This window comes from Nyctibius grandis, chromosome 2 (assembly GCF_013368605.1).
Source record: "Nyctibius grandis isolate bNycGra1 chromosome 2, bNycGra1.pri, whole genome shotgun sequence".
NCBI lineage: Eukaryota > Metazoa > Chordata > Aves > Nyctibiiformes > Nyctibiidae > Nyctibius > Nyctibius grandis.
In genome coordinates, this window is record NC_090659.1 from 102997632 (window position 1) to 103023293 (window position 25662).

The 25662-nt window shown below is 47.1% G+C and overlaps 1 protein-coding gene across 1 annotated transcript; it reads left to right on the plus strand.

Moving 5' to 3' along the window:
- The first annotated feature begins 1411 nt into the window (after positions 1-1411).
- Positions 1412-21305, plus strand: SLC7A1 (solute carrier family 7 member 1). The gene is made up of 11 exons (XM_068425042.1): positions 1412-1781; positions 6211-6369; positions 8630-8804; positions 10719-10843; positions 12446-12668; positions 13499-13638; positions 15343-15445; positions 17211-17422; positions 17765-17913; positions 20335-20443; positions 21196-21305. Exons 1-11 carry the CDS (start codon positions 1412-1414, stop codon positions 21303-21305), a joined length of 1875 nt encoding a protein of 624 aa, XP_068281143.1.
- Positions 21306-25662: the final 4357 nt, after the last annotated feature.

The window sequence follows — 25662 nt, forward strand, 5'->3', positions numbered from 1 at the left end:
ACTGTGCTCACGGATTCGGGTAATGCTGTGAGGAGGAGCTTTCTAGCTGCTTTCTAAAGGCAAGGGCAATTTTGAATCAACATACTTAATTTTTTTCAGAAAGAGTAAGACAAAACTTTCATATCTGGACTGTGTCCAAGGACATAAATCTCGAAGGGACAGACTCCCTAACTGCACTGGTTCCATGGATGTCCTCGAGGAGCTGACCCCACTGCTGGCCATGCTGGTTTGACCGATTGTAGCTTTTAATGAGCACTGTTACTGTCTGTGTTAGGTGGACACCTATGGAGGTGGTCGAATGTGTAGGTTTGATGAGTTGCATAGCAAAATCTTCCCATGGTGTAGTACTGCAAGATGTGTGTCTCTCATGGGGAGAGAAACTCCAGAAGGATTTTCTGAGGGATCCCTCGAAGAGAGGGGTTTGCTTTACCCTGCTGCTAATCCCATCATAAAGTTCCGAGCAGGGGAGCTGCGCCTGAGCTGCTCACACACTGAAGCCACCTCACGCCGCTGTTTGGCTGTGCCAGCAGGTCCATACACAGCAATGGTGCAGTTGCTGAAATGGGACCACGGCTGGAAACCCTGCCCCACGGTTTCATTAAACATCCCCGTCCTGCAGTGCTTCTGTCCTGCGTGGGTCAGGGAAGTTCAGGGAGCCCCGCTGTGCTCTCACTTCAGTCGTTGCAAATGCAAAATAGTTTGAGCCTTTGCCTCAGGGTAACCAAGTTAAATAAAACTCGATTCTATGTGTCCTTTTTCCTAAATTGTATCTATTTCAGCCTGCACAGGTGTAGGCAACAGCAGCCTGGGCTGCTGCCTGTGGCTGGAGCTTAGAGAGGGGAAATGTCCCAGTGCGTCGGTTTGCAGATGGTGTCACTGACTGCAGCACGTGGTCGTGTTTTACTTTAGGGACAGTAGCACGTGTGGTGCCTTATTCTGGGATGTAATGCTCACTTCTCCGTTCACGCCGAGACTTAAAAAATATATATAAGTACATCTCTCTATATCTGTCTTTTTTTTTAATTCTCAGCCCAGGTAAACCACTCTGAAATCTGAAAGACGGGCTTTGCGTTTTTGGCTCGACCACTTGTCTGTGGACTGGGTGGTTGTGGAGCAGGGTGGGAGCTGGGGTGGAGTGCTGCATCTCTCCTGGGATCGCATCAGCTTTGCAGCATGAGTGGGAACGGGAAGCAGAAAATGCTTTGGTTTTGTCTGTTTTAATTCCCTGTGCTAAGCCCAGGTAAAATGCCAAAGGAGACATTTTTCTGTGTAAAAAGGTAGAAGGTGGGAAGATTCGTTTGTGGAAATGTAACAGGTCTGTAGCGGTGCAACTGTGCAGTGATGCTGTTTCGGGGGGTATCCTGGTCCAGGTAACGATGGCAGCATCTTTCTTGCAGGCCCAGACACAAAGATGGAGTGTCAGAAAATTATCAATTTTGGAAACCAGCTTCTTCGCCGGAAAAATGTGGACTGCACTCGAGAAGACAGTCGGCTCTCACGATGCCTCAACACGTTTGACTTAGTGGCTCTGGGTGTAGGCAGCACTTTGGGCGCAGGTGTCTACGTGCTTGCTGGAGCCGTGGCACGGGAGAACGCGGGACCTGCCATCGTTATCTCCTTCTTGATTGCTGCCTTGGCTTCAGTGCTGGCCGGACTCTGCTACGGAGAATTCGGTGCTCGGGTTCCTAAGACGGGATCAGCTTATCTCTACAGCTATGTGACCGTGGGCGAGCTGTGGGCTTTCATCACAGGGTGGAATTTAATCCTCTCCTATGTTATCGGTGAGTATGGTGGGTGCGCTGCAAGACCCTAGCTTTAGTCCGGGATGGTAGCCTGGTTTGTAAGATCAGCCTTGTTTGAACGCTTGCATTACTGTTACGACACAGACGCTGCACTCTTGCACTCACCAAGGATTTCAGGACTCCTCTGTGGGGTGTGTGGTTGGTGTCTCCTGTCAGTCAGCAAGGTGAGTGGTGTGCTATGGGCTGAGGGTTTGTCCTGAAGCTGGATTCTTGCTGCTGTGACTTCCTCTGAATCTCCATGTCATCCCTTTGGCATCCCCTGGCTGCTGCATGCTTGCCAGGGAGCAAAAGCCTGTCCCCTCTGCTGAGAAAGAAGCTGCTGATGGAAGGATGCTTTTACACAGCAGCATCTGTACCTCCTGGCTGATCAAGGATTAATTCCTGGTCCCTTTGAGACCTGTTTAAAGTATCTGGAGATCAGAGTTCTGTCTCGGGAATGGCTGCAGGATTAAGCTTAGGGTGATCTGCAGGTTCATGGTCTCTCAAATGTCCAAACCAAATCCCTTCTAAGCCCTTGACTCCCACTAGGAGAGGCCTTGGATCATGCATGCAGTGTACAACTCAGCTGATACATTAAAGCTAAACCACACTTTGCTAATTAAGGATTCATGTCTTTTCAAGCACATTCTGGGCATGCTGCTTGTCATCGTGCCTGTAATAAGGCTGCAACCAAGTTGACAGTTGAAAGTGAAGACTTACTAGTTAAAATGAAAACCGATGTTATGCTAAATTATTAAAGGAAGGTTTTTTTAAAAAATGCATTTTGTGGGATGTGTAAGTGTTACCTTGGAGATTAGTTTCTATGGTGCTGGGAAGGGTAAGATCATATCAAGAACTATACAGTGACGTAGCAGCTGCTTGTCTAAGATGGTGCTGGCTCTGCTCTGTGTGCTACCTGAAACCTTTTTCTCCGCCTCCTTTTTTTTTTTAAAATAAGAAATGAGAGAATGAAAAGCCAGAGTCAATTAAACTCATCTCCTTAGGAAATCTGAGTCCTGCAGTTCTTCTATGAATCAGGTTCACTGCAAGGAGGGGATAAAAATAGTTTTTTAAAAAAGTAAGCATATAATTTCCTCCAGACTTCTAAAATGGACTCTGCTTAGGCTACACATAGAAAAATTGAACAGACTTCTTGGTGATTTATCTTCTGTTCCTGAAAGGTAATGATAAATCATCTCCTCCATGCTCCTCATCTGGTTAGTTATGTGGCCCTTCCCACCATGGTACTAGACCACCGAAGTGACTGACATAGCCGTGGATGCTGTCCCAAAACCTGATTCTGCAAATGCACAATAAAAAGATCTACGTACTGAACGTTACACTCCCAGGATCTGGGCTGAGGCTGGTCTTTCTGAGATTTTTTTTTTGTCCTCTCATAATGGCTTTTGAACTGCTGCCTCAGTTTTTGTTTCAGAGTTGGCTGCTCAGTGTATTATCACAAGACAGAACATTCAGTAAAAACAAGTAGATATTATCCATTAATGTGTTCAAACACAACTTTGTTACTTTTAATGCAGTCTTGTGACAAAAATGCTAGTTTGCAACTGGCTTCCTCATAATTTGGGAGGAAGGGTGGCTAAGCAGGAAAAACAACTGAGAGAGGATGTGAGCTATAGCATGTCTCTTTTCTTTATCTTACCCAGCCTTTCTCCCCGTGCTGATTGCCCCTCTTGTGAGCAAGGACAACTCCCAGCAGCTTCAGGGGTGTGGAGGAGAAAGATATGTTGGCGGGCATACGCTGCAGTTCAGAGCTGGGGGTTGAGAGGGGCAGAAAGCCAATTTTTTTTTTCTCAGCCATGCTGCAGAAAATGCCAAGCAGTGCCACTGAAACCAAGCGGGGTAGTGGGAGCTTGCGTCTGTAAGGGGCTTGGCCAGCTTGGTGTTTTCACACTGAGGTTCTCAGACATCTGTTAAGAAAGTATTGTGGGGGTGGAATAAGAAATCCTGGGGTCCTGGGATGGGTTGCCAATAGCTTGTAGTTAATTGAAGTGACTTGGCTTGGGGGAGGACTGGTGTGGGGTCTTGGAGGTGGGTAACAAGCAAAAATGGGCATGCAACTGATCGGTCGTGGTCTAGACAGACGGAAGAAGGTGTCCAGGACCTGGATCTGGGGTGAACTTTCTTCTGGGATGGTGTGGGTTTGGGGAACCATGCCAGATTGCAGGAAGCATTTCAGGAACTGGAAGCTGGTGGGAGCTGGTTGTACAATGAGTAACGGCATCCCTGGTGAGTAGCTGCTACTGGGGTTTCCTGGGGCGCGCGGTGACCTCCACACCTGTGCCTGTTCCTTCAGCGAGCCCTGCACCTGAGCTCAGCGGCTCTCCTGGGAGCTGTGTGCTGTGGGCAGGAGCCAGCTCGATCCAACAAGGTTATGCTGACCCAGAACTAGTAAATCCTCGTGGATACAAGCCACATGTCTTTGCATAGTGCGCTCTAACAGTAAGATATTATCCAGGTGTCTGTGATGTTGGAAGAATATCAGATTCCCCTCGCTCCCTTAAGGCTGTTGGTTACAGAGAGTTCAGGATAAATGGCTGGTAGTTATATGGAACTGGCATCCAAGCAACTGGCATCTAATATAACCCCTGCAGGAGCTGGTTGTTCCTTTCCTAGAACATGAAATGTTAGAGCCAGGACAAAAAAATAGCAGTAAAGAAATAGCTCTTCCCTCCAGTCGTGCCAAAGTTAAGCTGAAAAATTGTAATGTGGTATACAATAACTTTTGGAGTTCTTCAAGATTAAATTCATGGCACTGATGTCCCACCTCTGTAAAAGCATGTACCCTGTGCACTTTGCTGGCTCAGCGAACAGAAGAGTCTCCAAACAGGTCTGTTCTGCAGCTTATTTTTATACTGTTGCGAAGCTGGATTGGGGCGGTGAGTGTTCCCAGCTTTGCTGCGGGTGCTGCCCGCTGCTGCTGCAGAGGGTTTAGCTGCAGGTGAGCACGTACTTTGTGTGACGATTGCAGGTGCCAGAGGTGGGACCTGAACACCCACCTGCAGGTGAGCGTGTCAGGACAAACTGTTCTAGGTAGAACTGTTCTAGTTAGGGGCAATGGGTGCAAGCTGGAACACAGGAGGTTCCACTTAAATATGAGGAAGAACTTCTTTACGGTGAGGGTGACCGAACACTGGAACAGGCTGCCCAGAGAGGTTGTGGAGTCTCCTTCTCTGGAGACATTCAAAACCCGCCTGGACGCGTTCCTGTGTGATATGGTCTAGGCAGTCCTGCCCCAGCAGGGGGATTGGACTACATGATCTTTCGAGGTCCCTTCCAATCCCTAACATTCTGTGATTCTGTGAAGGGCGCCCCTGACGGCGTCCTCTGAGGAACTGCTCTGCAAACTGAACCAAACCAACCTCTTTTTTTAACTAGGTAATTATGTACAGTAGTAATTATATCATGCAATTAGATGCTGTTATATATAGTGTACTGTATAAGACATCGGTAATATAACAATAGCCACTTTAACGCAGGAGAGGGAGAAGCTGGCTATTGCCCAAACCTACTTATTTTACACAATGCTGTCACTGTCTGGTGGTAGCTCTTCATTGTTACTATTTCAGTTCTCTGAAATGACTCTGCTGGCTCAGACAATGTCCTGGACTTGATCATCCTGAGACCCCAGGTTCAGTCCTCACCCTGGCAAGTTGCGTGAGGTTTGATGCTCTCGGGAACTGCAGCAAACAGTGGCTTCAGAGGGGAAAGTCTATGCACTTGCTGCAGGCAGGAGTCGTGCCGCTTGCTGGGATTATCACCAGTGTCCAACAGGCTGCCTTAGGCTCAGATAACGTGTAAATTATATCTAAGTCTTTATCCTGCTCGGATGCTCTAGCACCGGAGATTGGAGCAGACCTGCATGTTGCTGTGGTGCAGAGCTTACAGAGCTGGGCGAGTGTTGCGGTCCAGGCTCTGGTGCTCCATCATCGTGCTGCTGGAGGCCGGCTGGCTTCTGTAAGGTCCCTCTGCCTGGGCTGCAGTCACCCGGACGGGGCTGCCAGGGAGTTTTGCTGGTATGAGAAGAGATTCAGACCTCTCTAGTAGCAGAAATTACTAGGTTTGGGGGAAGTTCAGGCTGCTGGGGGGTGTAAGGAAAGTCAGTCTTGGCTGTATCTTAAGGCAAAGTTGAGATTTACTAAGAAGCCAAACCACTATAAGGATTTTTTTGTATGTCAGCTGAGCATGAGCCTGAGACCCACCACCTGTGTGTGTTACCATCAAAGCAGATGCCAGTCATGGGTACCAGCTGCAGGCTGGATCTGCAGAGGAAAGGCTGCTCCCAGCACCTGGGAAGCGCATGCAAGGTTGCTTTGAGGCCTTCCGTGGCCAAAAACCGTGCAAGGTGCCCCCTGTTTGGAACGTATGCCAGCCACGAAGGGTGATCTGCATCCTTTCTGTCCTCTGGCAGGAACCTCGAGCGTGGCCAGAGCCTGGAGCGCGACGTTTGATGAAATCATAGGCCAGCACATTGAAGATTTTTGTAAAAAATACATGACGATGGATGCTCCCGGAGTGCTAGCAAAATACCCGGACATCTTTGCCGTGGTGATAATCATCATCCTAACAGGTAAAACCTTGGAGGGGTTTGTGAGTCTTGGACCTTCTTCTTCTGTAATTTCATTGTTTGCTTTTGGAATAGGCACAAGGTCTTGATTTATTTTGGACAACATATTAAAGGCTTCTCCTTTGCTGTAAGTGTTGGATTGACCTATATAGCTGCTGTGGAGTTAGCATGGGGCATAACCTGTTTACAAGGTTTTTAATTAGAGGGGAGCATTCTCAATATTTTTTAAGCCACTTTTAAAACCTTCAATCAAATTTTATACAAGGAACAAAAGAAAAGATGACTTGTTACCCTCAATCAGGTATGGAAGTTTAATTCTTCCCTCCACAAATCCTATTACACAGGAATTTCATTGTGTTGCTTTATCAACCTTATTCCCGCTTTGGTAATCTGCCAATTTTCAGTGCCTTGAGCCAGGAAAGTGAGAAAAAAAATATGGGGCTCAGTAGCAACCTCATGTACTACTGTTTTGTTTTAGGTTTTTTTAAATATATATGAGCTTCAGTTTGCAGCAGTGATTGCAAGACTGCAGAGAAATAAATGTGTGATAAACAGTCAGGTCCTCTTTTTTTCTAAAAATGTGCCAAGGCTTTGATCAGAATTTGGAAAAGTTTTGAAAATTTGTAAAATTAAAATCCTTCTGAACTTTTACCTGTACTCCAACTGGATCTTGCAAAGCATTGCCAAATTTAGGCAAATTTTAAAAATTACACTTCTCATGTACCCCTCTGTGGTTTCCAGAACGCAGAACCTGCAGTGTCACCCCAACAAGGTTATCCTGTCATTTCCCACTCTGATGAGGATGGCCATCTCACAGCATGAGCTGTGCTCATGGGAACGGGCGTCATAAGCAAGGGATGCTTTGGCACCTGGGTTTGTATTTGAATCGAGGAGGACTGCTGAAGCCAGTACAGCCCTCTGTTTTCAGGACTACATCTGAATGGGAGAGAAGATTTTCCTGTTTGTTCCTGTATATAATAGGAATTGCTCTAGTTTCAAATTAGAATCTGGTCTTTCACCTCAGATACAATTTACAAAGTTTAGAACTCCTCATTTTAGTGCTACTAAGGTGTAAAATTATACAGATTACCAATGGCTTTATTCCCCTGTATGGAGCAAATTCCCTGGATTTTAATAAAAAATGCAAACCGTGGTTTTCTACAAAATGCTGCTGAATGAGCAGCTTTAGTCCCAAATATAAGCACTACAAGTTTATTTCTGCTTGCACCATCTTGAGCTTCAGATTTCTACAAGGTACCTTACAAGTTTTCTTGGGCAGGTACGCAGTTTTATCAAACACTTCCCTGATGTGGCTGTCTCAGCTTATTTCCTGTTCTAAGAGAAGGAAAGGTGAGTGCACAGGATGCTTCCCTCTCCTTGAAGTGCCTTAGAGTAGCAGTAAGGACACCCTGTTGTTCTTCTCTTCTCCCTCAGGCCCGTGTGAAGTTTTTTCCCTTCTCCCTCAGCTGCCTTCTTAGATTTGTGTTAAATGTTTGGGTTCTTGAAAATCAGGCACCTGAAGAGTAAACACAAGTTACCAGAGCTTGTCGTTCTGAGAAGCCGAGCTATGTCTCAGTGAGATGCTGGTTACCTAAGCCTGTAAACGTGCTCTTGTTCAGATGGATTGTCTTAAGACCACAGGCTGAAATCCTGCTCTTGCTGAACTCACTGGCAAAGCTCCCGCTGATTTAAATGGGAAAGGGATTCCCAAGATGCCACCTTCTTCTGTGTCTTCAGCACTAGAAGTAGTTGTCCTCCTGGATTCGGTCCCTGCTCATATTTTCCCCTGCTTCTAAGGAAAGTTGAATGTTGTTCATAACTTCTGCATGTGGTCAAGACCTCTAAGACAGTGTTCCTTCATGAAAAACCACCTGGGGTGCTTTCTCCAGGTCTCTGGGTGGAGTTTGAGGCTGTGGCTAGGGGGCACAGCATAGTGCCATGAGGTGACCAGAGCTGGTGTTGAAAGGGCTGGAAGCAGCTTAGCTGTCTTAGCAAAGCACTTTACCAGGGGCACGTGCCAAATGGGCATGCCGGGTGGGAAGGTGTGTCACATCCTGCAGTAGTAATGTCTGGGCTGGAGTCCTTGTCCTCTTTCTGGGTGAGTTAATCCTGACCTACCTGAGCTACTTGGCTTTGTGGAGAAATGGGGTGTGATAAGTTGGGTAGAGCAGAGCACGAACAGAGCTGGGCTACCTCTGCAAGCCCCCAGCACCTGCTGCTGGTGGTGAAATACCTGACTGCCTATCTTCCATTTTTTCCCCAGGGCTTTTAATTTTTGGCGTGAAGGAATCTGCCCTGGTGAACAAAGTGTTCACCTGCATCAACATCCTCGTCCTTGGATTCGTCATGGTCTCTGGCTTCGTGAAAGGGTCTATTAAAAACTGGCAGCTGACTGAACAAGACATTTACAACACCAGCCACAGCATTTACACAGACAAGTAGGTTGGATCTTTTCTTCCCAGGTCTGAAATTGATGCATTTTCAATGGCAAGTTTATAGGGGCGTTTGTGGAGTGGTTTAGAAAACCCATGAATGGGATGGCTCCCTCTTTTGCCTACCGCCTTGGAGGCAGAGCTGGTTTTGGTGGGCTTTTGCTGAAAGCAAGCTGTGCTGATGGGCTGAAACTGATAGGAGGTAGGCTGTATCAACATGGGCCCTGCTGCAGAGCTGACCATTTCCAGCCTCATGACCAATACGGCATCCAAATTTGAGAGAAAAGAGGTTTTTAGACATCCTTCTACTCAAGGCTACACCAGGCTGGCTCTGGTGCCTGAATGGAGCCGTGACCAAGTATAGCTCTGTAGTTTCTTTGGACACTTGGACAATATCTTTGAGGCACCATTGTACCTTTTGTAGACCTTGTCCCAAACGCCTCAGTAAAATGAAGGCAAGTTGCAGATTATTTTAATGCATTGCAGCAAGCATATCACAAATCCATTTTTAATGACATTTTTCTACTTGGCCAAAATCCTGTCTTCCTATACAAGATCAAAATTAAGGAGCTTATAAGGGTTGCCAGTGATACATGGCTGTTCATTTTTGCTTGAGACTGTGCAACACAGAATGAGGGCCTTTAAATATCTCCACGTACATCAGCTCAGTCCTGGCTTGCTAGCTAAACCCTTTATGCTGGCCTGCAAGGAAGCACAATTTGTCAAAAACTGGAGAGATTCATAAATGCTGCATGGGTCAAATTTGGCTTGTGTACAAGCCGCTTATTGAGCCTCTCTGCAAAATTCAGCCTGCTGCGAACAAATTGCTAGTATAGGAAAGGTCCCCCCTCCTTCCTTACTGCTATTTCCATGCAAGGAGCAATTAGTGCAATAGCTTCAAAGTGTAACTGTAGCTCTTTGACCCGTAGCACTTACTATTTTTGTAAAATCTGCCTGGGTTTACTTTACTTTGTCATTATTTCCAGAGTAATCCACATTTGGGTTGTGCTATTTCTGCAAATAACAGGCCAGTTTTCATCTAAGTCTCAACAGAGCTTCTATGAGAGAGTTCAGATGCTTACACCTGATAAGACTCGCAGATTTGGGATTTACTTTAATTGCCTTAATTCATCTTTACAAAGGCTTTTCCCTGAAAAAGTGACCGAAGTCACTTGAACTGAAGGGTATGTTATACATGACTCAACACAGGCACATGGATCTGGAGTCCTGATCCAGAGTGCACTGGGATCAGTATGTGTCTGTCTGTTGCCTTTAATGAACTTTGGATGAGGCTCAGCAAAGCATTTGGTGCATCAGGGATGCAGGCTCCTCTTCTCCCTCAGGGTCGCAAGCACGGTTTGGGTATGAGCTTGTCACAGGGAATTTTGTAGTTGAGAATGGAGGATTGGACGGATTTTAGACAGTCATGGCACCCTGCATTGCTCTCTGATGTCTACTCACCTGCACTTTATCTGAGTCCATCTTATAGGTGAAAAGTGGATGGTTTACATGTTTCTCAGTCTTCAGCTTTCAGAATTACATGTTGTGCTTTTTCAAAAGCTTATGTTTAAATGAATATGTGTATCTACACACATGCAGTAGTATTAGGAGAGGAATTTTAATATTCATGCTATTTTCTCCCTGTCTTAGCCAAGACATTTTTATCCACCCTGAAAAACAGGTGGTAGGAACAAACCATGAGCCATTTTTGTTCCATGCATTCCCTAGGCTGTTGCAGGCCTGTCCAAAGCTCAGCAGTGGGTAGGGCTTAGCATTTTGCTGGATATTTGTACACTAGTGTGTGTGAGGGAGAGCATGTTCCTCCAAACTCCAGCTTTGGATTTTGTTAAAAGCTATATGAATAGTTTTGTTACTCCCACCTAGGCAGGATGATCTCTAACCCAGTGCCGTGCCTTTTAGTCAAACACAGGAAGAAAAGCTCTATGGTGTTGGAGGGTTTATGCCATATGGATGGAAAGGAGTCCTCTCAGGGGCAGCCACGTGTTTTTATGCTTTCGTGGGATTTGACTGTATTGCTACTACAGGTAAGAGGGAAGATGTCTTCATTCTGGTTATGAACGTGGTTGCTGGTAGATTGGCTTTCAGCCATATTACACAGCACAGATAATGAGTAATTCAGGGCACTGCATTCATCATCCATCTGAACCTGAGCCCAAATATACTTTTGGCTCAGCTGCTCCTGATAGTCAAAGTGCTGAGTATGTCCAAGTCCCTGGGTGCTCGAATGTTGACTTCTAGCTGCTGTGTCAGGCAGCTAGACCATATAACCCACAAAACGAGCTTTCTCCCTTCTTCTTTGCCTGCAGGGCCCAATCTCATGGATGATTACTGATGACACTAACCAAGTCAGACTGCAGAGAAAACATGTCTAGCTTTACCAATTAGGCAAACAGGGAAGGCCCAGGTTCAGGTGCCTTGTATGACTGGTGAAGTTTGAACCTCTAACTCCAGACGATGCTTTAATCAACAGGTTATTCTGGAGTAGGGTTCTTCAGTGCCTTCAGCTGAAGAAGCTCCACTGGCTTGGAGTATTTAAAGAGCCAGAGAAAGAGGGGGCCTCTAGGGAGTCATCTGCAGCCTAAAGCTGTGCCTCAAAATCAGGGCGAGTTTTTATCTCCAAAGGTTCAGAGATCTTCTTCTGAGAGAGAAACCATCAGCATTGTCGTATTTCTCCTGGCTAAGAAGAATCTCATTTCCCTGGAGAAAGGAAGGATTATCCTTAATTTCACATTTGGCAAGAACTGAGTTGCTTCAAAGCTGGAGCAGAGGGAGGAGATCATCACAAAGACAGATAAAGCAGAACTGCCTCTTGTTCCAAGGAGTTTGAGGAGTGCTGGTTCCATTACTCCAGACAGCCCTAGGGCCTCTCCTTGGAGGAGAAACACATTCATCTGCCTTTGACTTATAGGTGTATGGGTCTCTGCTTACCGGTTCATCCTCCTGAAATGCCAAATCTCAGGAGCTCTTGCTTTCAGAGAAGAGCAGCTTTGTAGGACAGGGAAGGCTCAAAGCTGTTTCTTCATTAATCAGTGCCTGAATTTTGAGGATTTTTTTTGTTTTACACATTTTTCCCAACTTCGTTTTCGAAAATTTTCCATAAAAACTAGAGGGGAGTCCTTTTTTAAGAGGGATTTTCAAAGATCTGTATGAAAAGTCTGCCTTTCCGTGGAACTGGGCACCTATGGTGCCATGTTGACTGTGTAGTAGTTCTGGTGGAGATGCTAACTGAAATGATCACCCAAGCATTTGCCCTACAACTGCACAATAATTTCTTGTCCCATCATTTGTGATCATTGAACTCTTCTTGGGGCTGCACCATAGGTGGGATAGCAGCAGTAATTGGAGGTAAAAATAATCCTTTTTGGGGAAAGGACTATTTTTAATCCAGATTGTTTCTGTGCCTGAGTTTACAAGGCCTCCACAAATGTTTGTCAGAAGGAGTGACAGGAGCAACAGAAGTGGGAGCAAACAGGCTGTGGTATGCTGAGTGGATGGGGCAGGCCAGTGTCATAGTCAAACAGTGCCTCACTGCCCACAAAGCCTTTGAAAGCCCCAGCCAGCATGCTCTAGGTTGGGATAAAGCTCCCTCTCGTCGTTTAGCTGATATTTCAATTTCTTTCTTCTAGGTGAGGAGGTAAAAAACCCTCAGAAGGCCATTCCTATTGGCATTGTGGCATCTCTGCTCATCTGCTTCGTGGCTTATTTTGGCGTGTCAGCTGCCCTGACACTCATGATGCCTTACTATCAGCTGGATACCAATAGCCCTTTACCCAATGCCTTTAAATATGTGGGTTGGGATGGAGCCAATTACGCAGTGGCTGTTGGTTCCTTGTGTGCGCTTTCTACAAGGTGAGACACTGCTCTTTGTGCATCTCTCAAGGCAAACGTGTATCTCCAACTCCTTTTAAAAATAGTGCATGTCAGGGCTTTGCCTTCACTGTGTTCCCCTGGGTCAAGGGAGCCGAGACCAGGGATGAAATTCAGAGCTATTGACTTCAAAAGGACCAGGATTTCACCCTGTGATAGATTTCAGAGATGCACATGACCAGTGTCACTTCAGAAACACCCATCTTAGCAGCAGACCCAGCAGGTGCATCTCTGGAATATAAATCTGGATTGAGTGACTAAGTCATGGAGGCAACTCTGCAGTGCAAGCACGGTTAGCCCGCAAAGCATCCTGGACTGCTGGGTGGAGAGCAGACTTGTGTCAGGTAGTGCAGGGTGCATCTTCTGAAGCATATGGGGCTTACCATATCCAGGGCCGTCTGTCTTCAGGTTGCCTGCAGGACAGCCATCTGGACAGGAGGCAGGGCAGGCTGGAGGCAGAATATGTCATCTTCTCCTGCACTCTGGAGGCCGATTGTTTCAGATCAACTTAGACATATTCAGTTAGGTGAGAACTCATAGATGCTCCTAGAAGTTACAGCTCTTTTGTACCTGAAAGTCAGGCTGTTTTCATGCCCCATGGCTAAGTTTAGGTATCCAAAATCTTAGAGCTGCACCTCAATTGCCAGCTATCAGTAACATGGATGTACGGAGGAAGCCCTTGAAGGAGAAGCTGAAGTGAACGAAAGCCACCTGTTCTGTGTTTGTACTGCCATAAACTTGCTTTTGTTTGTGTGCCTGTGCTCAGCAGGAGGTGATTATAAGCAGATTATTTCCCCCTCCTCTGTCCTTAGTCTCCTTGGCTCCATGTTTCCGATGCCTCGAATAATTTATGCTATGGCAGAAGATGGACTTCTCTTTAAATTTTTGGCTAAAGTCAACGAGAAGAGAAAAACTCCAATAATTGCAACAGTGACATCAGGGGCCGTTGCAGGTAAGATCCAAAGACTGGCACGAGTACGTGGAAAGGAGACATAAGCTCATCCTAGGGGCAGATAAGTCCACCTGACTCTAGCCCACTTATTAATCGGATGTATTGCATAGCATGACATCCTAGAGCGTGCCCTGAGTTTCTGCGGCATGCCCTGGAGGGGCTGGGTGAGCATGAGTAGCTCGATGTGTGCCTGTTCCTCTTTCTCAGAGCTCATTGCTGCCATCCTGTCTCATGCCAAGAATTGCCTTCATCTGCTCCTCGGGTGCTCTGCTGGCTTTAAAAATAATTAACCCCCTGCAAGGTGGCAGCCAGCGGTGCCCCAGCATCCTTGTGGCTGTTGGCCTGGCTTGGCTGAAGACACTGCACCACCTGTGGGTAGCAGCTCAGCAGAAGACGCAGGAGCAGCTGGAGGCAGGCAGGTGGCCCCTGTGGCACTGGTGTTTGTTAATCAGTTAGTCATAGCTGGCAGCCTCCTGTTCTCCCCTTCCCTCTCCTGGCACCCAGGAATATGTGAATTAAACCTCCCAGACAGCAAGGACGAGCGGCTTACCCTCTTCTTGCAGCTGCCCCCTTCCTCGCGATGCCTAGCAAAGAGGAGAGCCGTGCTGCTTCCTCTTTACCTTCCTGCTGCAAATGCAGGATGAACTGTTGGCACAAGAACGTGCCACCTTTGGTGGGGAATTGCTGCTGGACTGCTGCCATGGGCTCTGAGCTGTGAAAGGGCTCAGCTACTGCCACTGGGATCGTGGAGCCTCCTCACAGATGCTTCTCTCACACCTTCCTCTTCAGGTGTCCTTGGGTCCAGACTGGGGGAAAAAAGAGCCCGATAAAGTAAAAAAATGTGCTTTGCAGTCCATTCGGTTCTTCTTCAAGTGGTCTGTAGCGCCTAGGACCAAAGCACACACAAAGCTGCAGGGACAGCACTTGCCAGCTGAGCTTGAAGGTTGGGTTAATTGTTGGGCTCCAGGTGGTGCGTTGAGGATGGGCTGGGCCAGGCTCAGCTCTGAGATCCCTGCGCTCTTATACAACGAGTGGCATCACCTGAATGTCTGACTATGGCATCTGTCCTTCGCTTACTTGCTTCTCTTTCTGAAGGCCTTTATACAAAGTTCTATACAACCAGGGGTTGCCTGGTGAGGGTGTGTAAGCAGGGTAATCCCTAGGGGATGGCAGTCTATACCTTTTTCTGGAAACCTCCATGATGAGGCATGCTACCTCAAGATGCCCTCCTCGATGCTTGGTCCCATTTCATGCATAAGTGTGGTTTTGCCCCAGCTGAGCTGAGACACCAGAGCGAGGTGCTGCCCGTCCTCTGTTCCCTCTAGCTGCTTCCAGGAGACAACTGTGGCCTTAGGGGTGCTGCGGCTGCAATGGGGGACTCCTTCAATGAGGCTGTGGTTTAAACACCTGCTCATTGCTGGTAGCTGGGTGAACATGCCCATATGAGACAATCAGCCTGGCATTTACTGTAGTAATGGTTCCTCTGGTTCCAGCTAGGGAGGCTGTGCTGGGACAGCCTGTGAGGCTCAGGGTGTTCATGCACCAAGTCCTGCCTCTCCTCGTCTCAGGGCAGCTCAAGCTCCCCAGCTGAGTCCTGAGCAACAGTCACACATGGGCTGCATCATCGATAATGCTCCTGAGATGCGTGTATTCTGCCATGTTACTGATTTTTCTTCCCTCTCTCACCTTCCTCTCCTCCTACAGCTGTTATGGCCTTTCTCTTCGACTTGAAAGATCTTGTGGATCTCATGTCCATTGGGACCCTCCTGGCTTACTCCCTGGTGGCAGCCTGCGTGTTGGTACTGAGGTATGAATGTAGAAACTGCCTCTCTTGTACCATGTAGACAGAAATCCACACAGTGATCAGATGCCCTCGTAGTTTCCATAGACCCAGTAAAACCATGAACATCTCCAGCTATAAGCATGTGAAGAACTTGTTTCTTTAAGCTCATGGGGGATTGTACTAGTTGGATCTGCAAAGGGGTCCTCTGAACTTGGTTAACCCTTGGTCCATGCCACTCCTGCTGCGGTCAACCCTGAATGCCCTGGGAGATATGCCAACAAGTAGGGATGAGGGATGGGTGGTCCTGGATGCCTGCGTCGTCATCACTCTTGTTTCCACAGGGCATACAGTTTCAGGTCATCTTAGTTTTGAAAAGGGATTCAAGATGAAGTCTAGCAGCAGCAAAAAAGCTGAGCATGTGTTTGCAGGATGAGTGCCTTAGTGCATGTCTTTTAGAAGTGCTGAGCTCCCATAGCTTCCCTAACCTAAGCTGAAAATTGAGTATCTTGTTGCTTGGCACCTCACGGACAACAGCACTCTACCCATGAGAACTGTACGTTGAAGATCGTGTTACTGAAAAACATCTCGATGTGTTCAGTGACTTTCTCAGAGTCAGGCTTTTTACAAGCTCACAGCAAATTCATTGAACTAAGAACTGTCTTGCAGCAGGTGAAGGGCCAACACTGTACTGTAATACCGTTGCTGTGTGCTTGTGCTGTTCACCCTGCCCCTTGAAAATCCTTGCTGATTTTCCTTGCCCTTCTTACTTTCCCTCTGATTTCCCAGCCCCTTCTTCTCCTTAAAGCTGGAAGTGGCTTCTTAATTTGTTTTTGCAAATCGTATGGCATTTTCCCTGTTGTAGTTTGGCAGAGCTGACAGCCTGTCTTGCAGTGGCCTGAGCAGCTGATTTGGCTGCCCCGTTGGCTGCCTAATGAAGTAGCAGCTGAATTGTTTCCAAAGGTGTAAGGTCGTGCCACTAGTACCCTGCTGTGGCCAGACCCAAGGATTTCACTGCATTTCTCAATTCTCAGTGTTTCACAAATGCCCTCGTTGCAAACACATCCCCACAGGAGCGATTTTAAGGTGTCTTTCAAAATGACTCTTTCCTTTAGTCAAGCTTGTGGCTGAGAGTCACAGACAAAACCTCCTGTAAAAGAGAGCTGAGGCTGGAAGAGTGTTTTTTCTTTATGGATCCACGTGGTTGTGTGTCAGGGCCCTGTTGAATGAGGTGCTGTCCACACACACAACAAAAAATTACTGTTCTTCATTCACCTCTTCCTTCCCTATGTGGCAGCAGACAAGCGAGCAGAAGAAACTGGGATGGAGGAGGACGGGGCACCAGGAATGTTGCCACGGGGTGTGATCAGCAGCTGCCAGGGTGCGATATCTGCTGAGCTGTTAGCTCAGACACCTCCAGGCCAAAACGCAAGAGCTGAGCTGCCACAGATAACCCAATGGCTTGGTTATAACTGACTGTCCCTCTGCTGCTTCCTTCTCCAGTCCTCACTGTCACCTGATCATGTTTTGGTGACACGGATGATAGGGTTTATGAAAGAGCGCTGTCCAGTTTAAAACACTGACATTAGGTGATACTAGCTGACCGTATTTGCTTATGTTGTGACGATGTTATTCCTCGAATTTCCCCCTGAAACAGAAGGGTGTAGACATTATGTGGGCCTGTTCTGGTACTATAGTGATCTGGGGCACAGCCATGACTATCTGTGTGGTTTTTAAATGAACGGTACTCTGTGCCAAACCAATATGCTCTGTCTCATTTCCCTTTTCCTAGGTATCAGCCAGAGCAGCCTAATTTGGCATACCAGATGGCTAGGACAACAGAGGAGACAGATAACAATGAGTCTGTGAGCACCAGTGAGTCGCAGGCTGGATTTCTGCCAGAGGAAGATGAGAAGTGTTCCCTCAGAGCCATACTGTGTCCCCCAAATTCGGACCCTTCCAAATTCTCTGGCTCAGTGGTGAACGTCTCAACCTTCATCATTGGTAAGCACTAGGCAGTGTGGCTCTGGGGCAGTGAGCCAGCTGATAGGTCCTTGTATTCACCAGGGTGGGAAAGCTCACCTCCTTGCTGTGACTTCGATGAGCTCTTGTAACAGCCAAAATAACTGAAGATCTACAGATTAAACTTATGACTCAAAAAGAAACCCACAGATGGGGGGTGAGTGGGTGTATAGGGGGAAGGGTGTATCTCTTACAGTTAGCTTTTTCATGTGTTGCTGTTTCATTTGCCAAGCTTTCAGATTCTGCTTTGCCTGCTTGTGGGTTTGGTTTTTTTTTTTCCTGTTCCTAAAAAAAGAATCGTTAAGCTTTGGTGTCTGTTCACAGGTTTCCTTATCGTGGGTAGCTGTATCTTGACTGCCCTTGAGCCCAGCATTCTGATAAAGGCTGTATGGATTATTGCTGCCATCCTTGTTCTTGTTGTCAGCGTCGTTATATGGAAACAGCCTGAAAGCAAAACCAAGCTCTCCTTTAAGGTGGGTGTCCTGGGAGGTGTAGCTAGAGCAGAGCTGTTTGGGAGGTGGTTGGAGGAGGAAGTGCATATTGGCCTGTATCAGAATGGGGGACTTGGCCAAATGGACATGCAGAGAATATAGGCATGATGTGAAATTTTCCATGCAGGGCTGCCAATAGAGCATCAGTTTGAGCTCTCCAGCTAGGGTGGCTGTAAGCTCTCATAGTCTGCACTTATTGCATAAAGGGATGTCCTACCAGAGCTGAGCTCAGCCTCCGAGTGTGGTTTCCTCTAAGGGTCTAACCTCGAATGTCAGTGTAGGTGCTTTGCTGCAAAGTGCAACATGGTGGAAGCAGCGTTGTGGCAAGCCTGCTGCTCATCAGTGAGACGTGGGCAGAAGCAAATTTGGCACAGAAGGAGGGGCTGAAAGGGTTAGCTGAGAGGTTGGAGGAGGGAATTGGGAGGCAAAGCCACGTGGTGAGATCAGAGGTGACAATAGAGGACTTGGAAAGAAAAGTAAATGGTGCTGGAGTCCAGGAGAAGCTGGGAGGGCAGAACCTGGTGCAGAGGTGTGGCCAGAAAGGAAGGGCAGGACAGTGCTTTTGGAAGCGGGTGGTTATAGGATATGGAAGAGACAGAGACCAGAGGAAAAAGGGGTGGTTTGGAAGGGCCACATCAGATCGTGGATACAGAAGGAGAGAGAACCCAAGAAGCAAGCTTGTGTGTGAGGATCAAAGGGGGACTTGCTAAAAGGCTCTAAGAAAGTGCACTTTCATGTCCTGCTTAGTCCCCATGGAGACTAAGGGATGACCATTCTCTCTTTAACAGACTTAAGTATGAAGAACTCTGTCATTTTCCTGCCCTGTCCAAGCACACCATGCTTTCTATATTAAACAAACACTGGGATGTTTTTTTTTTTTTCCCCAGTATAATCATGCAAGTCGTGTTTTATCATATTGATTTCAGGCTGTTTCCCCAATTTATTAAATTAGTTTTGGATTCTAATCCATCCTCCAAACTGCTCTCATTTTGCCTGCTCTTCAATTACAGTTTTTCAGTAAATTGTCTGATTTTAATAATTTAACCCAACTGGAGTTGCCCAAGGTAGTGTTTGCAGCTTATCTTGAGGTTATGGTCCCAGAAGTGGAAACAGAAACGTCCAGGAGCAGAAAACTTAGGAACTGTCATCTAGACTGTATTTTCTGAACTTGTGTCTGAGGAGATCTCTTTGCCTTACACTCAGGATATTTTACCTCCTTTTTTTTCCCCTCAGCCACCACCCTATCTGAGAAAAAAAAAATTAGACCTGTCACTGCTAAGTCTGTAACAGCTGTTTCTTATCTCCTTGTTGTCCTTTAGACATTTACAGCCTGACTGTTTAGTGATTTTTCTCCAAAGTCTCTGGGAATCCAAGGCTGACTGGTTTGTTCCCCAGTTATTTTTCTGTATTTCTTTTTAATACGTAATTTGTCTTCCTTCTCCAGTCTTTAGAGACCTTACCGGTCTACGAAGAGCTCTCAGAAATGCCTATTAATAGTTCAGAGATCACTTCTGCAATCTCTGGGTACATAACTCACCCACCTAGGGAAATTTCATTTGTCCCTACTGACTTGACAAAGCCTAATTTAGAAAAATATTCTTCTTCCGTTTTCTAATTTGTATGCCCATCCCCTTTCTCTAATGATGTGAACAGCTGCTCACCATAAATGTTTTTTTTGGTGATGCTTAAATCAAGAAAGGCCTACAACATCGCAGCCTGTTTCTTTTTGTAAATCTCCTTTTTCCTTAGGAGTGAAGTTCACTTTCCTCTTGATTTCACCATATTCACAAACCTTTCTTTTGTTATAATTTGTCCTTTCTGATTTTGTCTTTACATGCCTGTGCTATTTCTTTATATTCTGATCTTTGCATTTGGCTTTACTGTCTCATTCTTCTTTGTGTCTTAGATCATTAAAGCATTCTTCGTACAGCTGCACTCATCTCTTACAATATTTCCTGTTTTTCTTCTGCTCTGGGATTGTTCGCTCTATATTGCTTAATTACCGTGGTACCTGCTGGATGAAGTTCCTCAGGTCCGTCCTTTGACATTCCCCTTACCACCTTCTCCTGGTCTTCAGTAGTTGCCTGTCATGATGCAGTCCTTGGTGTTCCTCTTCTCTTCTTTGCCTCACAAGTGTTTAGTATTGCTGCTAAAACTTACCTCTTGCCTCCTTCTAGGCCACAAGACAAGGACAACCATTCTTAAAACAGGTGAACAACATTGTTCACATCCCTCTCCCATGGTGGATTGATGTCCTCAGTTTTGGTCTAACCTTGCCTTTTCTCACATCTGGCACCTGAGGAGCTGGTAACAGTCATGGCTTCCCATTCAGAAGGGATGCAATGTTCTCACCTGCCCATTGATCTGCTCTGTGGATGTAATGTATCCCTCTTTCTTTTTCAGGTACCTCTTTTGCCCCTTCTTCCTGTTGTGAGTATTTTTGTGAATGTTTACCTCATGATGCAGCTAGACCTAGGCACATGGATACGGTTTGCAGTATGGATGCTCATAGGTGAGTTTGAGAGAGTAAAAAATGCGGTGTTCAAAGTTACTGGATTTTGTTATCCATAAATTTATTGTAGCATTCCAGAGAGGGATTCTGCACTTTCATCATCCTTGGGCAACCTCGGTGACTTAACTGAAGCCATTTAGGCAGTGTGTCTCAAGCCTTGTTTTAAATTCACGGGTCATGAAGCCTTTGTGAGGACAAAACAACAACCCATGAACCATCTTACGGGTCTTGTTGCCAACAAGAAACCATGCAACTTTTCTTGTTGGCTGGCCTTGAGCTGCAGTCCAGGTGGTGGGGCTTGTGCTTCTGGAGCTGAAGGAGCTGAGTTGCATCCCAAGGTGCTCCTAATAGCCATGTGGAGAAGGCTGAATTGCTTGAAATGCCCAGGGAATTTGTTACAATGAAAACAAGTGACATTAGCATCGGTTGCGGATGTATGTTACTGAGATGGAGGCTGTAGGCACACAAATGGCGAGAGAAAGCTCTGCAGAATGGACTGCAATGAACTCACTGAAAAGCATGAGAAGTTTATTCTGTAATCAGCCCCCTGTTTGGGGCTTGGATAGATCGTCTTTTAAAGACTAGTGCCTGTGTTAATGGCTTTTTTTCTAAGAAAGGTAGTGGCTGTCCACAAGAAGCTAGATATCAGGATGGCTGGACTTATCCCTGGTGTAACCTCTGTCGGTCAGTGTTAGTAGTGGTTTATGCTTCCTTACAGAGCTAACGGTGCCTTCTCCCCTTGGCTTCCACAGGCTTTATCATCTACTTTACCTATGGAATATGGCACAGCGTGGAAGCCACCTACGCGGCCTCAGCAGACGCAGAGAGAAACACGGATGCTGGTTCAGACAGCTGTAAATGACAGCGTGTTTGACTTGTGGGCAACTGGGGAGCGGCTGCGGTGAAGGAAGCTTTGTGGTGGGGATCCTGAACCGGGCTACATCTGGTTAATCAGTGATGCAGGAACGAGGAAGCATAATGTGGGACGCCCCAGCCCTGTTGTTGCAGCTTCCAGTTTGCTTAGTAGCACAGTTAAAAGGGATCACAAGGAAAAAAGCCACACCTCTGGCATGCTCCCGATGACACCGTCAGCTAATCTGGGGCTATGCGCTTCCCTTCCTCCCTCTCCTGTTTGTTTGGGGTTTTTTTTCGAGTGTATAGAAAGAATACTGCTTCTGTGTGCCAGTTAACCTTAAATGCTGCTATGAAACGAGGCCTCACAAAGGTCTTTCTTTCAGTAGCCCTGGGAATTACCTCCCCACAGTTACTCTACCTGATTATACACGGAGCAGATTTTGCAGTGCTACTGTCAGGCTTAGACCAGATCCATCCTTCACCCGATGCAAGCTGTACCCCACGTGTACGCACAAAAAAAGGCTATCGCCAAACACCGGCTTTCACCTGGTTAAGAAAGCACCTGCAGGACTTGCATTCTTTAAAGTTCCAGGTCTCTCAGATTTTGTTGTATTTAACTTTTTTTTAACTACATACTCATATGCTTTAAAGCGCACCGCTGCTGTGAAATGTTGGGAGGGTTTGTGGTCGCTGCTTGTCGGGTGAATGGTCGTTTGCCAGCGCGCAGGTAACGCCAGCAGATGTTTCTGCTGACTGTATGCTCAGCAGAGGGATTGCCAGGTTTAGCCATAAGACTGTTTGGTGCGAGTACTTGAATGGCTTGAAAAGAACGGGTGTCTCCAAAGAGCCGTCCTACCTCTTCGCCTCGGAAGTCACCAGCGGTGTGGCTGCAGTGGTGGGGTGGCTAGCAGAAGCAAGCCCAGGTCTGACAACAAGCAGGGCTCTATTTTCCTCTCCCCGCATCGTTTTTGTGTGCTGGCCACGTGGCGTTAGCAAAGGATTTGGCTGTGAGACTTAGGTTTGGCATCGGCAGGTGGAGCCCCTTTCTGCCCTGGGAAGGGGAATCACAGGAAGATCCTCAGAGGCTTGAACTTTACCCGTGAGCAGTGCCTGGTGTCTGTCCCCTGCCCAGGGGAGGGCCGTGGGGGTGTGCAGGGGCTCCTCAGTCCCAGTGGTCCCAGTAGAGCATGCAGCCCAGAAAACACCTCTAAGCTCTAGGGTCTAGCTTGCTGAGAGGAGCTTTCTGTTTGGGGCTGGAGATCATCTCCAGAGGCTGGCCATCGTGAAAGGTAGGAAATTTGGAACTCAGACCAAGGTCTGTGTTTGGTTGGCAATACCGTGGCTTTGCTGTAAGATGAAATTTTTTAATTCTCTCTTAATAGCTTTCCCCAGCCAAATTCACTGCCCTAAAATAGGCTTGCTAAGGCAGCAGGAAGGCGGACCATGCCCATGTAATGCCGCTGATTTAAATTCATGCTTCAGCTTGTACTGAAAAATCACAGAGTGGTTTGTGTTGGAAGGAGCCTTTGAAGATCATCTAGTCCAACCCCCCTGCCGTGGGCAAGGACATCTTTCACTAGATCAGGTTGCTCAAAGGCCTGTCCAACCTGGCCTTGAACACTTCCAGGGAGGGGGCTTCCCAAATAGATACTGTAGAAATCCCTTCTCCCAACCTGAGTGGATGCTGTCCTACGTGTACTCCACACTACTGCCTCTGAACACCGGACAATCTTTAATCTGTTTGTCAACATGGCTCTCGGTGATGAAGGGATGGGCTCTTGTCCCTGTCGTTCAGATAGAGAACTAAAGAACAGCCATCTGTATGGCTTGACCAGGGTCTCACCAGGCAACTGGTGCAGCACAAAGGGGAACCAGACCATCATCCCCCAAGTTCCACAGCTGGACCGTGGACCATCTCTCGCAGGTTTCCAAGAGAGACTTTATAGCCCTTCTGCCTGCTGAGGAGTTTTAGTCTTGGCCTCCTTCTAGTCCACTGGGAGGCTCTTCTTCCCAGGGTTGGAATTGGAGGGAGTGAAGGCAACTTGTGCATTGCCTCACAGCTGCGTTTCAGGGTGCGTTTTGGGTGCAGTTCCCCCCACAAAATGAAGTCAAGGTCTGCTCTAGTCACTGGGTCTTGACCATCTGCCAAGCCTTTGCTCCTCGTGCATGTACAAAGCCTTCCTTAAACAGGAATAGAAGAATATCAAAATTAAAAGCCACTAGGTTGAGGTCTATTTTGTTTCAACACAGGCAAGCTCTGTACACTCCTCAGCCTCCCAAAAAGCACAGAAGATGTGGTGGGAGGGGGAGATGATGTCAACTCAGAGGGGGGCAGTTTCCCATTGTACCAAAAATTTGAGGATGTTTTTCCCTACCTTGGGTACCAGTTTCTGAGCAATTAAGACGTTCAGCAGTGACTATTTGGGGGTGAATTCTGACTGGAAGTGTGTTTCCAAAGAGAATTATTTAAAAATATGCAGATTTCTTGCTGTATGTAATTTTTTTTTTTATAAATGTTAACTTATTTTTGTTGTCTACTTAGGGATCTATTCTGATATTTATATTCCATGACTTTGCGTCAGCTTTTGTGGTATGTAATAGCAGCACGTAGAAGGGAAGGTCTTGATGGGTGTCATTTTTCCTCGGTTGCCTTTCCTCTGAGAAGGTTCGTAGGAAAACCTTTCTGTGTCACCAGATTTGGTATTTAAATGTGCCATTACCTGTACCAGCCCCAGAGCCACCTGCTGTAAATTTGCTAGCAGAGGTGAGGGTCATTAGCCCCATCTCCCACTCGTCCATCATGACTTCTCCAACCCATCACTTCCCTGGTGGCGGGTGCTGCCGTCTCGCTTGCTGTTTGTTGCTACTTACCAGATCCAAGGAGGTGGAAGGAACCTCCAGCCCAGCACAGTGACAGGGAAGCGCAGGTGTCTCCCTGGCTCTCTGTCTACGGGCTTCCCCCATGTCCAGCTGGACCTGGGGACCTCCTGGCCTCCTCTTTGCATGACTTGACTCGGGGAATGGACCGGTGGGGAGATGATGAGTTTGGCACAGCTGCGTACTCCTGCCCCATCCCCTTCTGGCTGCATCCACTCCTTGCTTGTACATTTTGTAAGCTGAAAGGCAAATTTGACTGCCTCTTTCTAGGACAACGTCAAGGACTTTGCTGAATGAGTGGGGTTTTTTATTATTTTATTTTTTTTACCGTCTCTGCTGATGTCTGCATGTACCATAGATCAAGCCAGGGATCTTTGAAGACATGCAACTGCTGCTATAACCTTGCTGTTGTGGATGATATGCTTTCATTCATTTGAGCTTTTCTTTGTAAATAGTTCAGTCATTATTTTATTATGGGAATATTTCGTACAGATGAGAAGCATTTTGCTGTATGAAGAGGTGGGAATGGAGAAGCGATGCCTTTGCTTGGCACGAGAACAGATCCTTTTCTACCAAAGCCGAGAGCCATAGTAAAAATGGCCTGCCTGATCTCCCGGGGCAGGCTCTGGCCTGAAGGACTGACCTTGTTTCAGCGTATTTGGTTGCTCCCAGTCTGCTCGCTTGAGAGGAGCTCTCGGGGGAAGCTGTTGGATGGATTGTGGGTGGAGGTGGGCAGCACCGAGGCTGCAGCTTGAAGTTACATAGCAAATTTGGATACGTAGCCAGCCAGCCTTTCTCAATGGAAAATTGCTGTCAAAACAGCTTCCCCCACTCCCAAATGAATTGTTTCCTGCAAAAATGACTGGCTTTTGCCTATTTGCTTACAACTTTCATTCTTTGGTCACAGAAAATCACTACTATCTGGATTTCGGCTTTGTTTTGCCCTTTTCCCGTCCCTGGGGGCGGAGTTTGACACTGGTTTAAGGCAGCGAGCACCTGTGCTGGGTGTCGGGCAGCTCTGCAGCGTGGGGGGGTGCGGGGCTGCCCCCCTGCCCACCAGCATTGCGGGGGCTGAGCTGTGCTGCAGGCAAAGCTGCTGGTTCGGGGCCGTTCGTGCTCGGTTGCAGGGGACCGCGCTGGTGAAAACGCTGCTGGTGCTGATGCCACGCGTTTCTGTTTATTGCCGGGGTTTCGGAAGGGTAAAGTTTCAGCTGGCAGTGCTTGCCGTGGGCACTCTCACCCTTCGCCCATCCCAGAAGAAAACAAACTGCTGTTCACAGTGTACAGAGGGTGCCCAACACTGCCTGCTGCCTCCATTCCTGCTGAGACACCAGAAAGCGATACGGCAGGATATTATGTTGGTATTTTGTAAAATCTGATTTTTTAGTGATTGCATTTTATATGCTAATGAATTCCAGTGGGATTTCGTAAATTGCCTCCCCCAGAAAGCCACATACAAGTGAGCATTGCTGTCATGTGTCCAGATG

Bases quoted from the DNA above. Each gene is read 5' to 3' on its own strand.
- SLC7A1 (XM_068425042.1), top strand. From the start codon at position 1,412: ATGGAGTGTCAGAAAATTATCAATTTTGGAAACCAGCTTCTTCGCCGG. The intron at 1,782-6,210 runs GTGAGTATGGTG...GTCCTCTGGCAG, and splicing joins AATCCTCTCCTATGTTATCG to GAACCTCGAGCGTGGCCAGA. The intron at 13,639-15,342 runs GTAAGATCCAAA...CTCCTCCTACAG, and splicing joins GACATCAGGGGCCGTTGCAG to CTGTTATGGCCTTTCTCTTC.